Raw genomic sequence first — 16,515 nt, 5'->3', positions numbered from 1 at the left:
GTTCACGAAACTATGAAGAAATAAAATCAGACCTGGATTGGTTGGACGGATTAAAGCATATGTATTCAATTCTATAGATAAACCCCCATTTGTAATTACAAACTGGATTCTTTTAACTTTGCGCTTCTTCAATAAACGCATTCTTAATTGGTCCTTCAGATCTTCAAATCTGATATATAGAAAATAGTTACGGAGCATTTACAAGTTACAATATAAGTACAGACAAGTAACCGGGGGAAATTCTGGAATCCTGTGAGTATATAATAAGATGTAGCACCACCAAAGCTGCTCTAAAGGTTGAGGGAAAACATTTCAAGATTGATATTGTCCACACATCTTAATAATATGATGACATGTTTGCATTCTCATAATAGAAAGTATATATATGTGTAGATACATTCTTGTCAAGTATGTATTCAACAGAAGTATGAAAACCATCTAAGTACTACACTCATTAACATGCAAACGGTAGACTATATCATGAGGAATTAGTCTGAATTGTGAAACAATTGAAATACCAAACCCTACAGTAAAGGAAACTTTGTTGCAACAGACCTAACAGCTTGCTTCATGCTCAGAGTTGTCTTTCACCTCAGAAGTCTGCTCAGATTCTTCAGACACAGTTGCTTCTGAGCTGCTACTCTTCTACAATAGAGAAGTAGAGGATAATTTAAAAAGCCATTAGCGGAAAATCATAGCAAAAAGTAATGTAATAATGATGTGAAATAAGGAAAATATCAAAAGTGATCAATTTCAAAGAGAATTACAGAGACATTTTTCTTGAACTCTTGCATAGCTTTCTCATACTCAGACTTCAGAGGTGATGCCTTTGCCACATATGGAGCTTTCTCCTAACAGTAGAGTCCATATAGCAAATGTGTGACAGATGTATCGAGCAATTTAATTCAAATTTAAATACACAAACTTAATAATAACTCTAAAGCAGAAGATCAGAGCTCACAGAGTCAGACATTGCCTTCCATTTCTCACCACCAGCTTTCCCAACCTTAAATGAAATTAAACAGGAAATAATCTATCAATTGAAGCTTTGGTTCAATTTTAATATACAAAAACACAATAGTGATAATGCTTAAAATAATAATAACATTATGATCGTATCATCCAAACAACTATGCAATTAGTATTAAGAATAACTTAAATGCAATGCTTTAAGAAATCTCACAATGGCCATAGATTTGTTATCAGGAAAATTCTCCTTGTAATTCTTGCGGAAATCACTCTTGTATACCATAAAATCATTGCAATAGTAGAAACAAAATCAAGCAAATAGAAGAAAAAAAAAAACCTAAATATACATACGAGAAAACGAGGAAAATAGAGTGAAAATATTGAAGAACTATTAACAATATGAAATAACATAACAATATACATGAACACTATGCAGAGGCGAATGGTTAATTATTTATAGGCAAGAGGAAATCAATAAATTAAAATTTCTCACAAACTCACATCGGAGCCGGCGGCTGTGGCGTCGTCACAGGGAGGCCGCCATCGTCGCAGGGCAAGGGAGGGGTTCAGATCAACGGCGTGGCAGCGGCTGTGGCGTCGGCGTCGCGGTGGTGGCTGTGGCTTTGTCGCGGTGGCTGTGAACGGTGGTGGGTGTGACGTGAAGCCGGTGGTAGCTGTGCGATGGGTGCGAAGCCGGTGGTATGTTCAATTTTGTACTAGTGTTTTAGAAGCAATTAGACTTGGGCGCCTAAAAATAAGGTTTTGGTGGGAATGAGATTTGAGTGAAATAATTTTCAGATAATGATGATGGTAACAATATCTTTCATGTCAATAGTCAGAGTATACTTTTAAAATAAATATATAATTAAAATTTTGTCACTAAATCATAAACTTTTAATTAGAGTAATTTTTTACTTTCACAAAAATTATACAAATAATACATTTAGTGAGGGGTTTTTCTACCCATCACTAAATTTTGTCACTAAAAATTGTTTTTTTTTTTTTTTTTTTTTTTTGTAGTGTAAATATTCAAAATTTTTATACTGTAGATTCATAATTTCTATACTAAAGTTTTGTGATTTGTGAATACAGAGTTCAACATTTGGTAATATGAATATCGAAAATTATGAACATAGAGTTCTGTAATTGTGAATATATATAGAGTTCAATCATTATGAATATGAATTTCAAAAATTATGAATATATAGTTCGGTAATTATGAACATAGAACAGTGTGCACCATGGTGCACACAGTTGCACATCATAATTTGTCCTTTATTACCCAGACAGATGGCGGCCCAATTATTACAAAGATCGCGGCAAAAGAAATGGGCTATAACTAACTGTACAATATCAACTACTCTTTCATATCCATTCTCCACGTGTCCCATGCATGCCGGAATGGTTGATTACCAACATATAGCTAACCTTGTTAGTCATGCGCTAGCCGAAAGGATCGATTACCAACCTAGGCCCCTATCATACCGCCCTTACGCCGATCCACACCATACCGCACCATTCGGAACACCACACCGCACCGCCGGGGCCGTACTAGGCCATGTCAGACCGGCGCGACCGCACAGGGCCCCCAATTTTTTTAAAAAAATATTATAGATATAATCTATTATTTTTTATACTTGATAATTATTATTATTGTTATTATTTGAATTCATAGATTGGTCTTAATTGTAATTGAAAATAAAACTTTAATTAATTAAAATTGAAATTTTGGTGAATAATTTTATATTTAAATATGAACGAAAATATAATTATTAAATTAACTTTTGAATTGTATTCTTTCTTTGTTCAAATGCCCGGAGGTCAAAGCTGCCAGCCCAAAATTATAAGTAAAAGATAAGGTGTAACACTTTAGTAAACAAAGGTTGGTGTGGTTTGGTGGGTTTAGTTTTGTTTGTTATGTTAGAGGTTTTGGGTTCTATCCTTCCTGGTAGCATCTTTAACCTATTTTATACAATCATTGTCTTTGTTCTCAGAGACAACACAGAAGCAAACTGGTTATATCCTAGATGTTACGCTTAAATATATAAGTGTTGGTGTAGCTTGGTGGGTTTAGAGTTTATTATGTTAGAGGTCTCAGGTTCTATTTTTCCTGCGGGCATCCTAACACAGAAGCAACCCAGTTATATACCAGATGTTGCACATTCATACATAAGATGTTAACATCTTTTTTTATATTTTAAAGACAACGGTTAAATAAAACCGTTGTCTTAAACAAATAAAGAACGCGCAACGACAACGGTTTTAAAAAACCGTTGTCTTTGTAGTGTTGTGTATTCTAGTGCGCTTAAAGACAACACACCAACAACAACGGTAAAAAAACCGTTGTCCTTTAAATAAAAAAGAGCGTGCAAAGACAACGGTTTTTAAAAACCGTTGTCTTTGTAGTGTTGTGTATTCGAGTACACTTAAAGACAACACACCAATGACAATGGTTAAATAAAACCGTTGTCTTTTTTAAAAAAAGAGCGCACAAAGACAACGGTTTTAAAAAACCGTTGTCTTTCTAGTGTTGTGTATTCCAGTGCGCTTAAAGACAACACACCAACGACAACGGTTAAAAAAACCGTTGTCTTTTAAAAAAAAAAAAAACGCACATAGACAACGGTTTAAAAAACCGTTGTCGTTGTGGTGTTGTCTTTTCACAAAATGCACAAAGACAACACACTTACAACAACGGTTAAGTAAAAACCGTTGTCTTTGACAAAAGTGTTGCATCAAAGACAACGGTTTTGGACCAAACTGTTGTCTTTTATACAAAAGACAACACTTTTCTTAAAAACTGTTGTCTTTCTAGTGTTGTCTATGTGCATTTTTCTTGTAGTGGTGATTCATGTTCATGTTCAGTTGAATCAACATGAGGCCTGCTCCCAAATGCTCTGTCGAACTCTGTGATTCACATCCCTCCCAAATGCTCTGTGATTCATGTTCATGTTCAGTTGAATCAACATGAGGCCTGCTCCCAAATGCTCTGTCGAACTCTGTGATTCATGTTCATGTTCAGTTGAATCATGTACTTTGTGATGTTCATGTTCAGTTGAATCAACATGAGGCGAACTCTGTGATTCATGTTCAGTTGAATCAACATGAGGCGAACTCTGTGATTCATGTTCAGTTGAATCAACATGAGGCGAACTCTGTGATTCATGTTCATGTTCAGTTGAATCAACATGAGGCGAACTCTGTGATTCATGTTCAGTTGAATCAACATGATTTACATCCCTCCCAAATGCTCTGTCGGGGGCCCCTGTGTTGGGGTTTAGCCTTTGGAAGAATGTACTTTAATTTATTATTGCGCAACTCTGTGATTCATGTTCAGTTGAATCAACATGAGGCGAACTCTGTGATTCATGTTCATGTTCAGTTGAATCAACATGAGGCGAACTCTGTGATTCATGTTCAGTTGAATCAACATGATTTACATCCCTCCCAAATGCTCTGTCGGGGGCCCCTGAATTGGGGTTTAGCCTTTGGAAGAATGTACTTTAATTTATTATTGCGCATGTCAACATAATGACGTGCATATCTTGATCTTTTGTTGATTTAAATATGTAATGGTCCGATATCATCATCTATTCATTATATATTATACTATATATATATATATATATATATATATATATATATATATATATATACATAAGCCATATATACGTCGTCATATTGGCTGGAGGTCGTTGACGAATGACGACAAGTCGACGACTGACCTAATAACGCGACTTTAATTTATGCCCTTGGAGATCGAATGGGGAATAAGCTTCTCCACCATTTTCCCCATATTCCATTGCCAATACCCACACTAGGTATAGTATAAGCCAGCCATGGATCGGTGCGCTGCAAACTATATAGCATTGACGCCTATTGCTTTCTTGGAACGCGCAGCTTTTGTTTATGCTGATAGGGACGCTATAATCTACGGAAACAACATCAGCAGAAGGAGGTTTTCATGGAAGCAAACGCACCAGAGATGCATAAACCTCGCATCTGCACTTTCTCACCTCGGAATCGGTCGTCGCGACATTGTAAGTTTAGCCATCTTACACTTTTATTTTTATTTCTACTACTTCTCTTCCTTCCCCTTGGTTTATGCTTTTCAATTCGCACATAATTAAGAATAATCTATGGATAAAGTTGGAATTCAAATTTCAGGTATAAATAAAATTACTGAGTATAATGTTTTATACATATGAGGATTGAAATAAAATAAGTATTGTAGTATATAGACTAAAATGCTCATGGTATGATTATTATGGATGACACACTACAAAAAAATACGCAAATAGCGACGGACAATTTCCGTCGCTAAACAGGCTAAATCCGTCGCTAAACCATATAACGACGGATTTCGTCCCATATATTATGCAATTGTAATTCTTAGGAAAAGTGAAATTTGCCATTCTTCAAATTTGAGAAATTGTAATTCCTCACAATCAAACTCTGAAATTTTTAACTTCCTGAAACGTTTTGAAAAATAAACTGCAATTCCTCCATACCAAACATCTCTTAATTCCTCCGTCATTTTGTTTTTGTTTTTCTTTTTTAATTTCTCGGATCCCATTCAGTGTTTATCCTTATTTTGAAAACATACATAATAATAATTCAATGTATGTCTATTATCCTTTGAACACAATTTTGTCCACTGAGGTATTGAGTCAACATTTGCCTGCAATTAAGAATACTTGCCGTCTAGGGTTTGAATTCTATGCATGTATAATTTTATTCTTAAAAAGAAAAGAAAAAAAGAAGTAAAAAGTAAAACGCTTATAAACCTTGGTGGGAGGAATAGAACTTCCACTGGTCAAGTGCAATCTTGCAGATCAGGATGCCATTATTGGGAGTACCTTACAAAGTTTGTCAATTTTTTTTTTTAAAAAAAAAAAATTTATAAAATGGAAATATTCATCTCCAATCAAGTTGATCATGTGCTTAAATTTCGTGATTCACTATGAAATTCATTCGCTATATATATATATATATATAATTTGGTCCAAATGCGATTTCGATGATGCACTGAAGGCGAGTGTGTAGTGCACTGATGAGTGCTTGGTGCAACACTTTTGAGTAAAGTGGGATGTACCACAAATTGCTAGTCTGTGGTGCACTAATGAAAAAAACGAGGTACTTATAGAATTTAATTACCCTTATAATTTAAAAACTCATTATCTAATTTAATTTATCCCTCATTTGTCACCTTATTACTACATAGATTAGTGCTTTTAGATTTTTGTTTAAAATTTTTTTTTTTTATATTGTGCTTTGGATGTATCATATTAGGATCATTTGCCTTAAATTTTTTATTTATTTATGTATTTTTAAAACCTTTATTCCAATTATAGGATCATACATAGACAAACAATAATATCGTTCCAATTACAGCCTACTACCAAACATGCAAGATGCTTTCACCAAAACTTATTCTAATTATCAAATATTTTATTCTTATTTTAATTTAGATCTCCATGTTCGAACCAATTATACCCTTAATGTTTAAAGTTGTTATTTATTAAGATATTATCTGTGTCTCTATCTATTATATATTTATTATACAAGTGTATGTTACATACAAATCTTAGATAAGCATTACAAGTCTTTAATTTAGAAAGACCTAGACCTAAACCTAGTCATAGTCTATTTTTCTTTCCTTATGAATCACGCATTCACACCACAAACATATTCTTCACTTAGCTGGATTTCTTTAACAGACGTGTTTCAATAGTTTTTCGTTTCTTAATAATGTTTTTTTTTTTTCGGTGCTCATCCTTTTTCTATTGCAGATTTGCAGTGTCCAATATTTTAAATTTAAATTTAAATTTTCTCCCAATTCCCTCAAAAAATATATTCGCTAAACTTATCTCTTGACACCAAGTCAAGAATCAACTAATATTTTGTATATACTCATCATAATGAAATGTCTCTTTTTTAATATATTACTTTTTTGTGTTTTTATTTTAATATACAAATTAAAGTGAAATTTTCTACTACAAGATTCACATGTAACAGATTTTTTTTATTTGATTTTTGAAATCAAACAGTACTAGACAGAAATAAACAAGTAGTACAAGTGCACTGACAATTGTTCCAAGAAAACATCAAAGTCATCACAACCATTTCATACGCATTACAGTCCGTAGTAGCCATGTGAAACATTCATTGACGAAGTTATTAAGATTCCCAAAAATTAAAGACTTTGACGAACCCTTTGTTACTCCAATTAATTCATTCTTTCCAAAAGTTTGAACCCCAATCTAAGGGCCCCCCACACCCATTTCCGACAGAGCATCTGGGAGGATGTAAATCATGGTAACTCAATTAAATCATAGCTGAGCTAGACCTTTGCTTACTGCGGACAAGGAGCTCCCCTCACTTTGAGAGGAACTCCAATTAATTCATACGTACGCGTTTGGATTCACAACAATTTAATGACTGAAATTAAAAGATTTTAGACGTGTTTGGCAAAGTAAATAAGCTAGTTTTTAGTTTATTTAGTTGGTCAAACAATTTTTAATTTTTAATTTTTTTTTTTAACAATTTAATGATAAAACTTTTGAAATTTTTTTAGAACCTTAATGATAGAACTTGGTAATTAATCATAGGTCGTCAATACTTAAATAGCATGGGCATCATGATCAGTATAACGTGAAATGTTGTTGGCATATGGGTTCATCTTAAATGAATTTTATATTTACTCACTGTATTATATATTTATGTAGCTTAACGAAAGAACACAAAAGTTCATCACTAAAGTTGACATTATTGTTGTTCATTTGTATTTAACTATGCAAGCATGCATGTTCTTTCAAATTCAATAACGTGTATGTCCATGCATCTTGATGCATATACGATTGTTTGTGGGCGCCATATGCAATAATTTCCATGGCTTTTTAATAAAATTGTGGTAAAGACATGTTAAATAGAAAATGCCGGCCTATTTCATATATTCATGTGTACAATTGTACAAAACATGTGCATCGTGCCCTAGTTTATATACACATAATTAAAAGTATAAGTGGCTTATTACAAGTTGCAATATAAATATTAATCATGGCTAGTTTGTTACAAATATATTTAATTTTATTTTTGTAGTCTTTTTATAAATAAATCGATCAATTAATTGATTGTTTGTACATACAATGTAGGAATCAACGTAACAAACCTAAGATTAATCTTTTAATTTATAATATAAAATGACAATGCAGCTAAATGTGTTTTGTTTGTTAATAGAAAAGATAACATTTTTTTCTCCTTTAAGTTATACATGTGGCTAATACTCAGTTATATATAAGCTAAGCATGCTTAAATTTTGTCTCAAAGTTATCTATGAAGTGACATTTTTAGTCATTTTAAAACAGAAATGTTAAATAATGTTAAATTCCAAGAACATAAAGGTAAACATGTGATGCACCAATTGTTTGGAATTATCTATATAGTATAATTTTTGATGATTTGATTGATGTAATCTTAAGAACTTAAACTCTCCAAAATTTGCTTTGTAATAATCCTCTTAGGTTAATCTTTGTTGTTGGTCCCAGTTAAACTTAGGTAGAAGTCACGAGGGCGGAGGGGAGGTGAATATACTTTTAAAAGTTTTGCGAAGTAATTTAAACAATCATAACTTATGCTTAATTAATAAAGTTAATCTTTCAAGATAATCACAAAAGATAATATGTTGGCTTCTTAACTTTATAATTAAGGTTGAAAAGTTTGTTTGATTGTGCTGGGGAAATAAATGTTCTTTTAAAAAGTTTTGTTAAAGTTAAAAGATTGTAAGAAAGATAATCAAGTATAAAGTAAAGTGTTGTAATGTAAATAAGTCAAGAGAATTTATAGTGATCTAAAGGCTATGATGTAATTCTTCTACTTTACTCTACTCTTATGTTTGGGAGGAATTCACTATAACCATTTTTTTTTGATGAAATATAATTACATTGATCAAGTGCTTTGATCACAAAACCAACACTGATCAATGTTTTCACAGGCACCATTTTTTACTCTTCCTCTTTCTACTCTCAATAAAGATACAAAAGTTCAACAACAAGTTGAAATTTCAATTAAGATACTCGAAAGAACTAAGTTGATCTTTGTAGCATTGAAGTCTCTTTGAACTTGAATGATTGCGGTTTAAGCTTTGTAAGTGCTTGAACTTGTAAATCTAAAGATATCTTCTGCATCTCTTCTCTTCAATATTCAAGCTATTTATAGATGAGTCTTCAAGCTTGTCCGTTGAAAGAAAACAAATTTGAACTTCATGCATCCACTTGCAATTAAAATATTTAATTTGCTCGAATTTGACATGTGTAGTTTGGGTGCAATAGATGCTTGTAACTTGTTCTAAAAATGTAACTTTTGTAGTCTTTCAAGACACTTTCCTGAAAAGGCATATGTCCTCTCTGGATAATATGCACATAATGTTGGTAGAAAAGTTCTCCTGTTTATCATACTTAAAAATAAACTTTGCTGGTTATCTCTTGTTGTTTTCATCCTCTTTTCAACTTCCTAAACTTTGCTGGTTATCTCTTGTTGTTTTCAACCTCTTTTCAACTTCTATAACCAGTTGAGCTACCGGCACTGCCATTAGTGAGACTCGATCCCTGGTCATTATTTCAAAGTTTCACCTCTATGACCAGTTGAGCTACTCATGCGGGCAACTTAGTCTTGTATTGTTTTTATAGACTCTTGTTGTTGTTGGTTTAAAACTTTACTGCTCCAATCTCGTGTCCCCAAAACTTTGCTGTTATAGACTTCTACCGTTCTACTGTTGGTAAAGTCATGATGTTGATACTGTCAGCACATATGTCGATCAGCCCGAAAATCTTTGCTATTTTGCAGTCTTGTTGCTTGTATAGAGATTTGTTGTTACCAAACTTTGCTGCTTGTGACTTCGTCATGACGTTAATAACTAAGCTAATGACCTTGTGGTCCAATGGCACTAAGTTGTTCTCTTATAAGGGAGGTTGTGAAATCGAGCCTTAGTGGCGACAATATTGACTCTTTGTGCAGTCTTATTGTCTTTACACTTTCCTCTACCCTTTTTGTTGGGTCGCAGAATGTTAAGAATCCGCAACCCTTTTTCGTAAAAGGGTTGCGGATTCATATTTTTTTTTTTAAAGAAAAGGTATTTGCGACCATTTCTATGCGCGGGTGCTAGAAATATTTGTGTTACATGTCGATATCGTTCTTGTTCGCTAATAGCAATATAACTTGAATGAACAACTATATTGTACTGTTGTAACACTTCAACGCACGCTCCTGGCACCCTCTCCGTCCCCAATTTTAAGAAAATTGTATTAGTCACTACTTGAATTTTCCATTCATCTTCTTGTTTTCTAAACAATTGTTATTCATCACATAATTATTTTCTTATTTTAAATCTCAAATACTGTATCTTGCTTTTCCGGAAATTAATTTTTAACTTTTTTTAGTACTACAATTTTTAGACATTTACTGACACATTCGAAAACTAGTTCATATTGAGGATGCTTAACTTCTATTTGCATATAATACTGAATATATTTGCTTTCACATTCAAAATATCTGTACAAACAGGTAGCAGCAATGGCACCTAATATACCACCCCTTTATGAGCTCAATTTTGGTGTCCCAATGACCGGTGCTGTCCTTTCTGCCCTCAACACAAAGCTTGACTCGCCCACTTTGTCGCTAAAACTAGCCCTATTGGAACCCAAAGCCATTTTTGTTGACTATGAATATGTTGAGGTTGTTGTTGAATCCTTAGACTTAGCAAAACTCAGCCCACCACCACTCCTAATCTTGATCTTGGAAGACAATAAGATTGTTAAGAATGGAGAATCCGGGTTCAAGATTCATGATAAGTTTCTTGAGAATGGAACATCTAATTTCAAGAATCACAATAAGTTTCTTGAAAATGGACATTCTGAACTCAAGATTTATGACAAACTTCTTAAAATGAAGGGATTCCATTTCAAGATTTACAACGAGTTTCTCGAAACGGGGAATTCTGATTTCAAGATTGTGTACCCAGACGATGAATGTGACCCAATCGCGATCAATTTCACTTCAGGGTCAACAGGGAATCCCAAGGGAGCAGTGTACAGCCACAGGGCAACTTATCTGAACACCATAGCACAAATCTTCCGCTCTGAGATGGCCGGAAAATCGCCGGTTTTTCTGTGGACGGTAGACATGTTCCGGTGCAACGGGTGGTGCCTGCCGTGGACCATGGCGGCTCTCGGCGGCACAAACATCTGCAGCAGAGATTCTTCAGGCCAAGCAATCTTGGACGCCATTTCCCGCCACAATGTCACACATCTCTGTGGCCAACCCCTCATTTTAACCAAAATTGCAGACGCCATAGACAACAACACCAACGTTGAATTGCCTCCAAACAAAGTGGACGTTATAGTCGCAGGTGTGTTACCTCCATCCGAAATCCTATCCAAACTAGAAGCAAAAGGGTTCAACATAAGCTATGCATATGGCATGACTGAGGCTCTAGGTCCAGTGACATCAATACCTTGGAATTCTCGAGAGAATATAAATTCTCGTCCGACAACCTTAACCGACGACGAGAAACTGAGGAGGCTTCGAGAAGGGATGCACAACATCATGGTAGTGTTAAAAGATTAATTGTATTATTCCTTTCACCAGTTGAGCTGTCCGGCCATGCGGACATATTTACTGTATTATTTAGTCTACAGGTTGTTACAGTAGCTCTCCTTTAGAATAGTTCTGCTATAACTTCATTAGTGGACTATAAATAGCCAGTACTTCTGTGATTATAGATATGATTTTCTCACCTTTACAGGTAGAAGGGGCAGACGTGAAAGATCCGGTGACCATGCAAAGCGTGCCGGCGGATGGGGAAACCACCGGAGAAATAATGTTCAGAAGTAATACAATGATGTTAGGGTACTTCAAGAACAAACAAGGAACCCAAGAAGCCTTTGAGGGAGGGTGGTATAGGACTAGGGACATTGGGGTGAAACACCCCAGTGGGTACATAGAACTCAAGGACAGGAGAGCAGATGTGATCAAACGTGGGACAGAGATTATAAGTAGTCTCGAAATTGAAAGTGTTTTGGTTAGGCATCCCATGGTTTTGGAAGCTGCAGTTGTGGCTGTGGGGAAACCTGATGAGGTTTTAGGGCAGACAGCTTGTGCTTTTGTGAAGTTCAAAGAAGGGAGGCGTGCCACGGAGGAAGACATTATCAAGTTCTGTGAAGATAATTTGCCTCACCATATGGTCCCTCAGGCTGTAATCTTTGGGGATTTGCCACTTAATTCCACTGGGAAGATACAAAAATTTGCTTTGAGGGAGAAGGCAAAGTGTCTTTGCAAGACGCTTAATAATGGCAAACAAAACCATTTCTAGTTGCAGGTAATTCCTGGTACTATAAGGGTGTGTCTTGTGTTGTGAGTTTTTGTGTTGTGTGTTATGAAATTTTGGTCTTTAAAAAGGTGTTTGGTTTGATTCATTGGAAAATGAATTTCTCAAAGTTGAGGAAAATAAATTATTTGCAAACCGATGGGATTTTGTTTTCTGCAAGGCTTGAGAAAAAATAACTTGATTGGACCAATTTACCCTTATGAAAATTTCTTAATTATATAGGTACCTATTTATTTATTAATCTTTTTAGAGGCATATTGGTCTTTATATTCTTTATTATTCATTACCTTTCTAAATTATATTCAACCAAACAATGGAATCCACCTTTCAAAAAAACAATGAAATCCATATTCCTAGTAATTTCTTTTCTACCAACCAAACAATGGAATCCATTTTCTTGGAATTTATTTTCCATTAAATTTCAATTTCATTTCTCTTCAAATATTTTTCAGCGAATCAAATGGGCTGAGAGTATTGATTCCGTACCAACAACAAATTAGTAGCTATGTGACACACATCATATTGTGTGTCTTATGTTATAAATTTATATCTTGTGTTGAGAAATTATATGCCTATAAAACATAATTTTTTTAATTAAATTAAATTTTAAAATAAGTAAATATATAACATATGCATGTATCTTGTGTTGTGAGTTTTTGTGTCTTGTGTTATGAATTTTTGTACCTTAAAGAATGTGAATTCTGTATCTAGAATAGATTAGTAGTTGTGTAACACACAATATATTGTGTGTCTTATGTTATGGATTTATATCTTGTGTGTTATGAAATTCTGTGCCTATAGAACATAAATTATCTACCTAAATCGAATTTGAAAATAAAGTAAATATATAACATGTGTATGTGTCTTGTGTTGTGAGTTTTTATACCTTAACAATATGAATTCTGTACCTGGAATATATCATTAGCTATATAAAAACATGAGAAACGAAAAAACTGAGAATTCATTATAATTTAAAAATCAAAATGACGTCATTTTGATTTTTGGTCTATAATGTTATGTGAACCCCGGTCTTCGATATAAATTGCCCAGACCAATCACTTTTTCTTGCATCAATTTATTACGAAATTTGCAACAATAAATTTGTAACATCTATATGTAAATCACTATTCTAATTAATTGTATTTGTGAATTGCGATTTGTATTTGTGCCTTTGTGAGATTTATAGGTTGTGCACTTGTGCTTGATACCCATTTTTTTTTAGATCTATTTGTATTGGTGCACATGTGCTGGTATACAAATTGTATGTTGCTTGAAAAATATCAAACTAGTTGTACTATTATTTGCACTCGTAAATGATTGCATGATTTCAATATGTGTAAGTTAATTTATAAAGTCTTATGTTATATTATTTTAGTTTTTTTTTTTTTTTAATTATTGGTGATTTAATTTTAAACATTTTTTTATGTATTTTATATATAGATTGTGATGATGACGATAAAGTTATTGATCAAGGAGATAAAGGAGACGATATGAATGAAGATGAAATGAATGATGGAATATTCAATGTTTGCTGAATTATGGACTTGGGAACTTTAGAATTATTGTTATGTACTTTAAAATTATTGTTATGTTTAATGTTTGATATTTGATGAACTATGGAGTATGGAGTTGTGACTTGTGAGTTTGATGAACCATGGAGTATTGTTATGTTTAATGTTTGATGAACTATGGACTTGTGAAATTCCATTTTTTGTCCTGAATTTATAGGTGATAATCTATTTTTAGTCATTTTTTTTTTCCAAACATCCTCCTTCGGTCCTAGTATAATTGCAGCATGACCATTTTTGGTCATCTATCAACAAAACAGTTTAAATACTGTTAAATACAAGGATAATTCGGTCTTCAATTATGAATTTTTTTTCAACGAAATAAACATAAAAAAATATAACAGGTCAACACACTTTGTATTAAAAAGATCGAAATGTCATTGTATTTAACGAAATTTCAACAATTTTGATGGTAGAGGACCAAAATTGGTCATGTCATAATAATACTAGGATCAAAAGGGGATGTTCTGATAAAAAAGAACTAAAAGTGGATTGCCACCTATAAATCTAGGACCAAAAATGGAATTAAATTACTTTATAATTATAGTTATGTATTATCAATTATGTAATGTCTAATGTTTGAAGAACTATGTTTTATGTGAGTTATTTAACAAGCTATTTTAATTATTTTTAGAGTGTACAGATGATAAAGTTTAACAAAGTAACAAACTAACTATTTAAGATTTAAGAATAACAAAAAAAAAAAAACAAAAACAAAAACAAAAAAAAAAACAAAAAAAAAAAACAAAAAAACAAAACAAAAACAAAAACAAAAAGGGGGGTGTGTGGCAGGGATAGTTATGCTGTGCATCCGTATGCACCATGCATGGTGCATACGGATGCCAAAACGACGTCGTTTTATTAAAAAACGCGCGTCTCCCCTTTAAAAAAAATTCAGGTTCGATTCCCAGCAACAACATTATATTGTTCATTCATTCTGGAATTTTAGTTCATAGATTATGGAATTATAGTTCATTGATTATGGAATTATAGTTCATCGATTATGAAATTGTAGTTCATCGATTCTGAAATTTTAGTTTATAGATTATGGAATTTTAGTTCATTCATTCTGGAATTTTTAGTTCATAGATTAGATTATGGAATTATAGTTCATCGATTATGGAATTATAGTTCATCGATTATGGAATTATAGTTCATTTATTATGGAATTATAGTTCATTGATTATGGAATTTTAGTTCATATGTTGTTGCTGGGAATCGAACCTGATTTTTTTTTTTAAGAAGAGATGCGCGTTTTATTACAACGACGTCGTTTTTGCATCCGTATGCACTATGCATGGTGCATACGGATGCACAGCATAATTTGCCGTGTGGCAGGGCAGCCCCTAGCCCGCGGGCCCAAGGGCGGCCTGGGCTAGTAAAATCCAAGTCTGCCAAGGAGCAAACTTTTCGGCCCGTCCCATCTAGGCCCGCGGACTGGCAAGCTTTGGCCCGCCCCTCCAGTCCGTATTAATAGTTCTACCTGTGTTTTATTTTTAAAGGAGTAAGTCACCCGTTCCTTACAGATACGATCCCTCTCACTATTATGCTTCATTTTTAACAAGTAGATAATTTTATTTTATTTTTGGTGGTTTAACTTTTCACCAAGGACGAAAAATTCAAATACATCTTAAAAAAAAAAAAAAAAAAAACCAAGATTGTCAACTTGTCATATATTAAAAACAAAGGTACTTTATTTTTAACAAGTAGATAATTTTATTTTTGGTGGTTTAACTTTTCACCCAGGACGAAAAATTCAAATACATCTAAAAAAAAAAATAAAAAATACCAAGGTTGTCAACTCGTCATATATTGAAAACAAAGGTATTTTTTTTATTATTACAAAAGAAGGGGATACCTACATATATATACAATTTACACTTACACCAAGACTCGAACTTCAAACCTCCCACATAAGGAAGCAACCAAATATCAGTAGATCACAAGCCACTTGATCAAAACAAAAGTATTTAGTATTGTATTACCCACAAAATATTGGCAAAAACTAGTATTTTAAAAAATAATAATATTATATTTACTCCTATTTTTTACATAGCGTTTAGTTTATTAACGTGTCATATTGATTCAAAAAAGAGCGAGCAACAATTTTCATTTATTTCCTTTTATTCCACTAATAAAATCTAAACATAGGAATGTTTTACTCCTAGGAATTGCACTAAACATATGATGTTTTAAAAAGTGTTACTATTTGTAGTTGCATGTGATTGATCAGACCAATGGCTTGTTCTTCCGTCCAATTCCAAGTTAGGCTGTGATCGATTCTTCTTTTTCTTAATTGCAAATATTGTTTATGGAACATTTTTATGTTTATAATTCTAGCTTACAATTAAAACGTAACTTCTTTTTTTTTTTTTTTTTTTTACATTAAAGAGAGAAATACTTCCAATAATGGAATTATGGTCCACAGTATAATTTGCCAAATAAATAATGACCCATTGTCATTACATAAAAACCAAGTCTTACATTTGGGCGTAGCAAAGTCCATGTTCATTCCAATTTTGAACTTGCGAAGCCCACTAGTGAACAAATCATTTGTTATATCGTGCACCAGGGCGCATAATACATTGTTTTATA

General features: G+C 33.2%; 2 protein-coding genes across 2 annotated transcripts; one reads left to right on the top strand and one right to left on the bottom strand.

Moving 5' to 3' along the window:
* Positions 1 to 280: 280 nt before the first annotated feature.
* On the bottom strand, positions 281 to 1,369 carry LOC109172463 (high mobility group B protein 3-like). Its single transcript, XM_019321624.1, has 4 exons — positions 1,184 to 1,369; positions 962 to 1,006; positions 768 to 851; positions 281 to 645 (listed from the first exon to the last, which is right to left on the bottom strand). The coding sequence occupies exons 1-4, from the start codon at positions 1,250 to 1,252 to the stop codon at positions 556 to 558; spliced, it is 288 nt and encodes a 95-aa protein (XP_019177169.1). The 5' UTR covers positions 1,253 to 1,369; the 3' UTR covers positions 281 to 555.
* Positions 1,370 to 4,713: 3,344 nt separating this feature from the next.
* On the top strand, positions 4,714 to 12,377 carry LOC109172435 (probable acyl-activating enzyme 1, peroxisomal). The gene is made up of 3 exons (XM_019321589.1): positions 4,714 to 5,009; positions 10,531 to 11,574; positions 11,771 to 12,377. The coding sequence occupies exons 1-3, from the start codon at positions 4,809 to 4,811 to the stop codon at positions 12,335 to 12,337; spliced, it is 1,812 nt and encodes a 603-aa protein (XP_019177134.1). The 5' UTR covers positions 4,714 to 4,808; the 3' UTR covers positions 12,338 to 12,377.
* Positions 12,378 to 16,515: the final 4,138 nt, after the last annotated feature.

This window comes from Ipomoea nil, unplaced genomic scaffold (assembly GCF_001879475.1).
Source record: "Ipomoea nil cultivar Tokyo-kokei standard unplaced genomic scaffold, Asagao_1.1 scaffold0418, whole genome shotgun sequence".
NCBI classification, from domain to species: Eukaryota; Viridiplantae; Streptophyta; class Magnoliopsida; order Solanales; family Convolvulaceae; genus Ipomoea; species Ipomoea nil.
The sequence above is the reverse complement of the archived record's forward strand: the minus strand, read 5'-3'. Positions and strand labels throughout refer to the sequence as shown.

What these genes read in the sequence shown, in the direction of transcription:
- LOC109172463 (XM_019321624.1), bottom strand. Translation starts at nt 1,252, where the DNA reads ATGGTATACAAGAGTGATTTCCGCAAGAATTACAAGGAGAATTTTCCT. An exon ending in ATAACAAATCTATGGCCATT is followed by an intron (nt 1,007 to 1,183) that starts GTGAGATTTCTT and finishes ATTTCATTTAAG; the next exon opens with GTTGGGAAAGCTGGTGGTGA. An exon ending in GGAAGGCAATGTCTGACTCT is followed by an intron (nt 852 to 961) that starts GTGAGCTCTGAT and finishes CTCTACTGTTAG; the next exon opens with GAGAAAGCTCCATATGTGGC.
- LOC109172435 (XM_019321589.1), top strand. Translation starts at nt 4,809, where the DNA reads ATGGATCGGTGCGCTGCAAACTATATAGCATTGACGCCTATTGCTTTC. An exon ending in GAATCGGTCGTCGCGACATT is followed by an intron (nt 5,010 to 10,530) that starts GTAAGTTTAGCC and finishes CTGTACAAACAG; the next exon opens with GTAGCAGCAATGGCACCTAA. An exon ending in AAGGGATGCACAACATCATG is followed by an intron (nt 11,575 to 11,770) that starts GTAGTGTTAAAA and finishes TCACCTTTACAG; the next exon opens with GTAGAAGGGGCAGACGTGAA.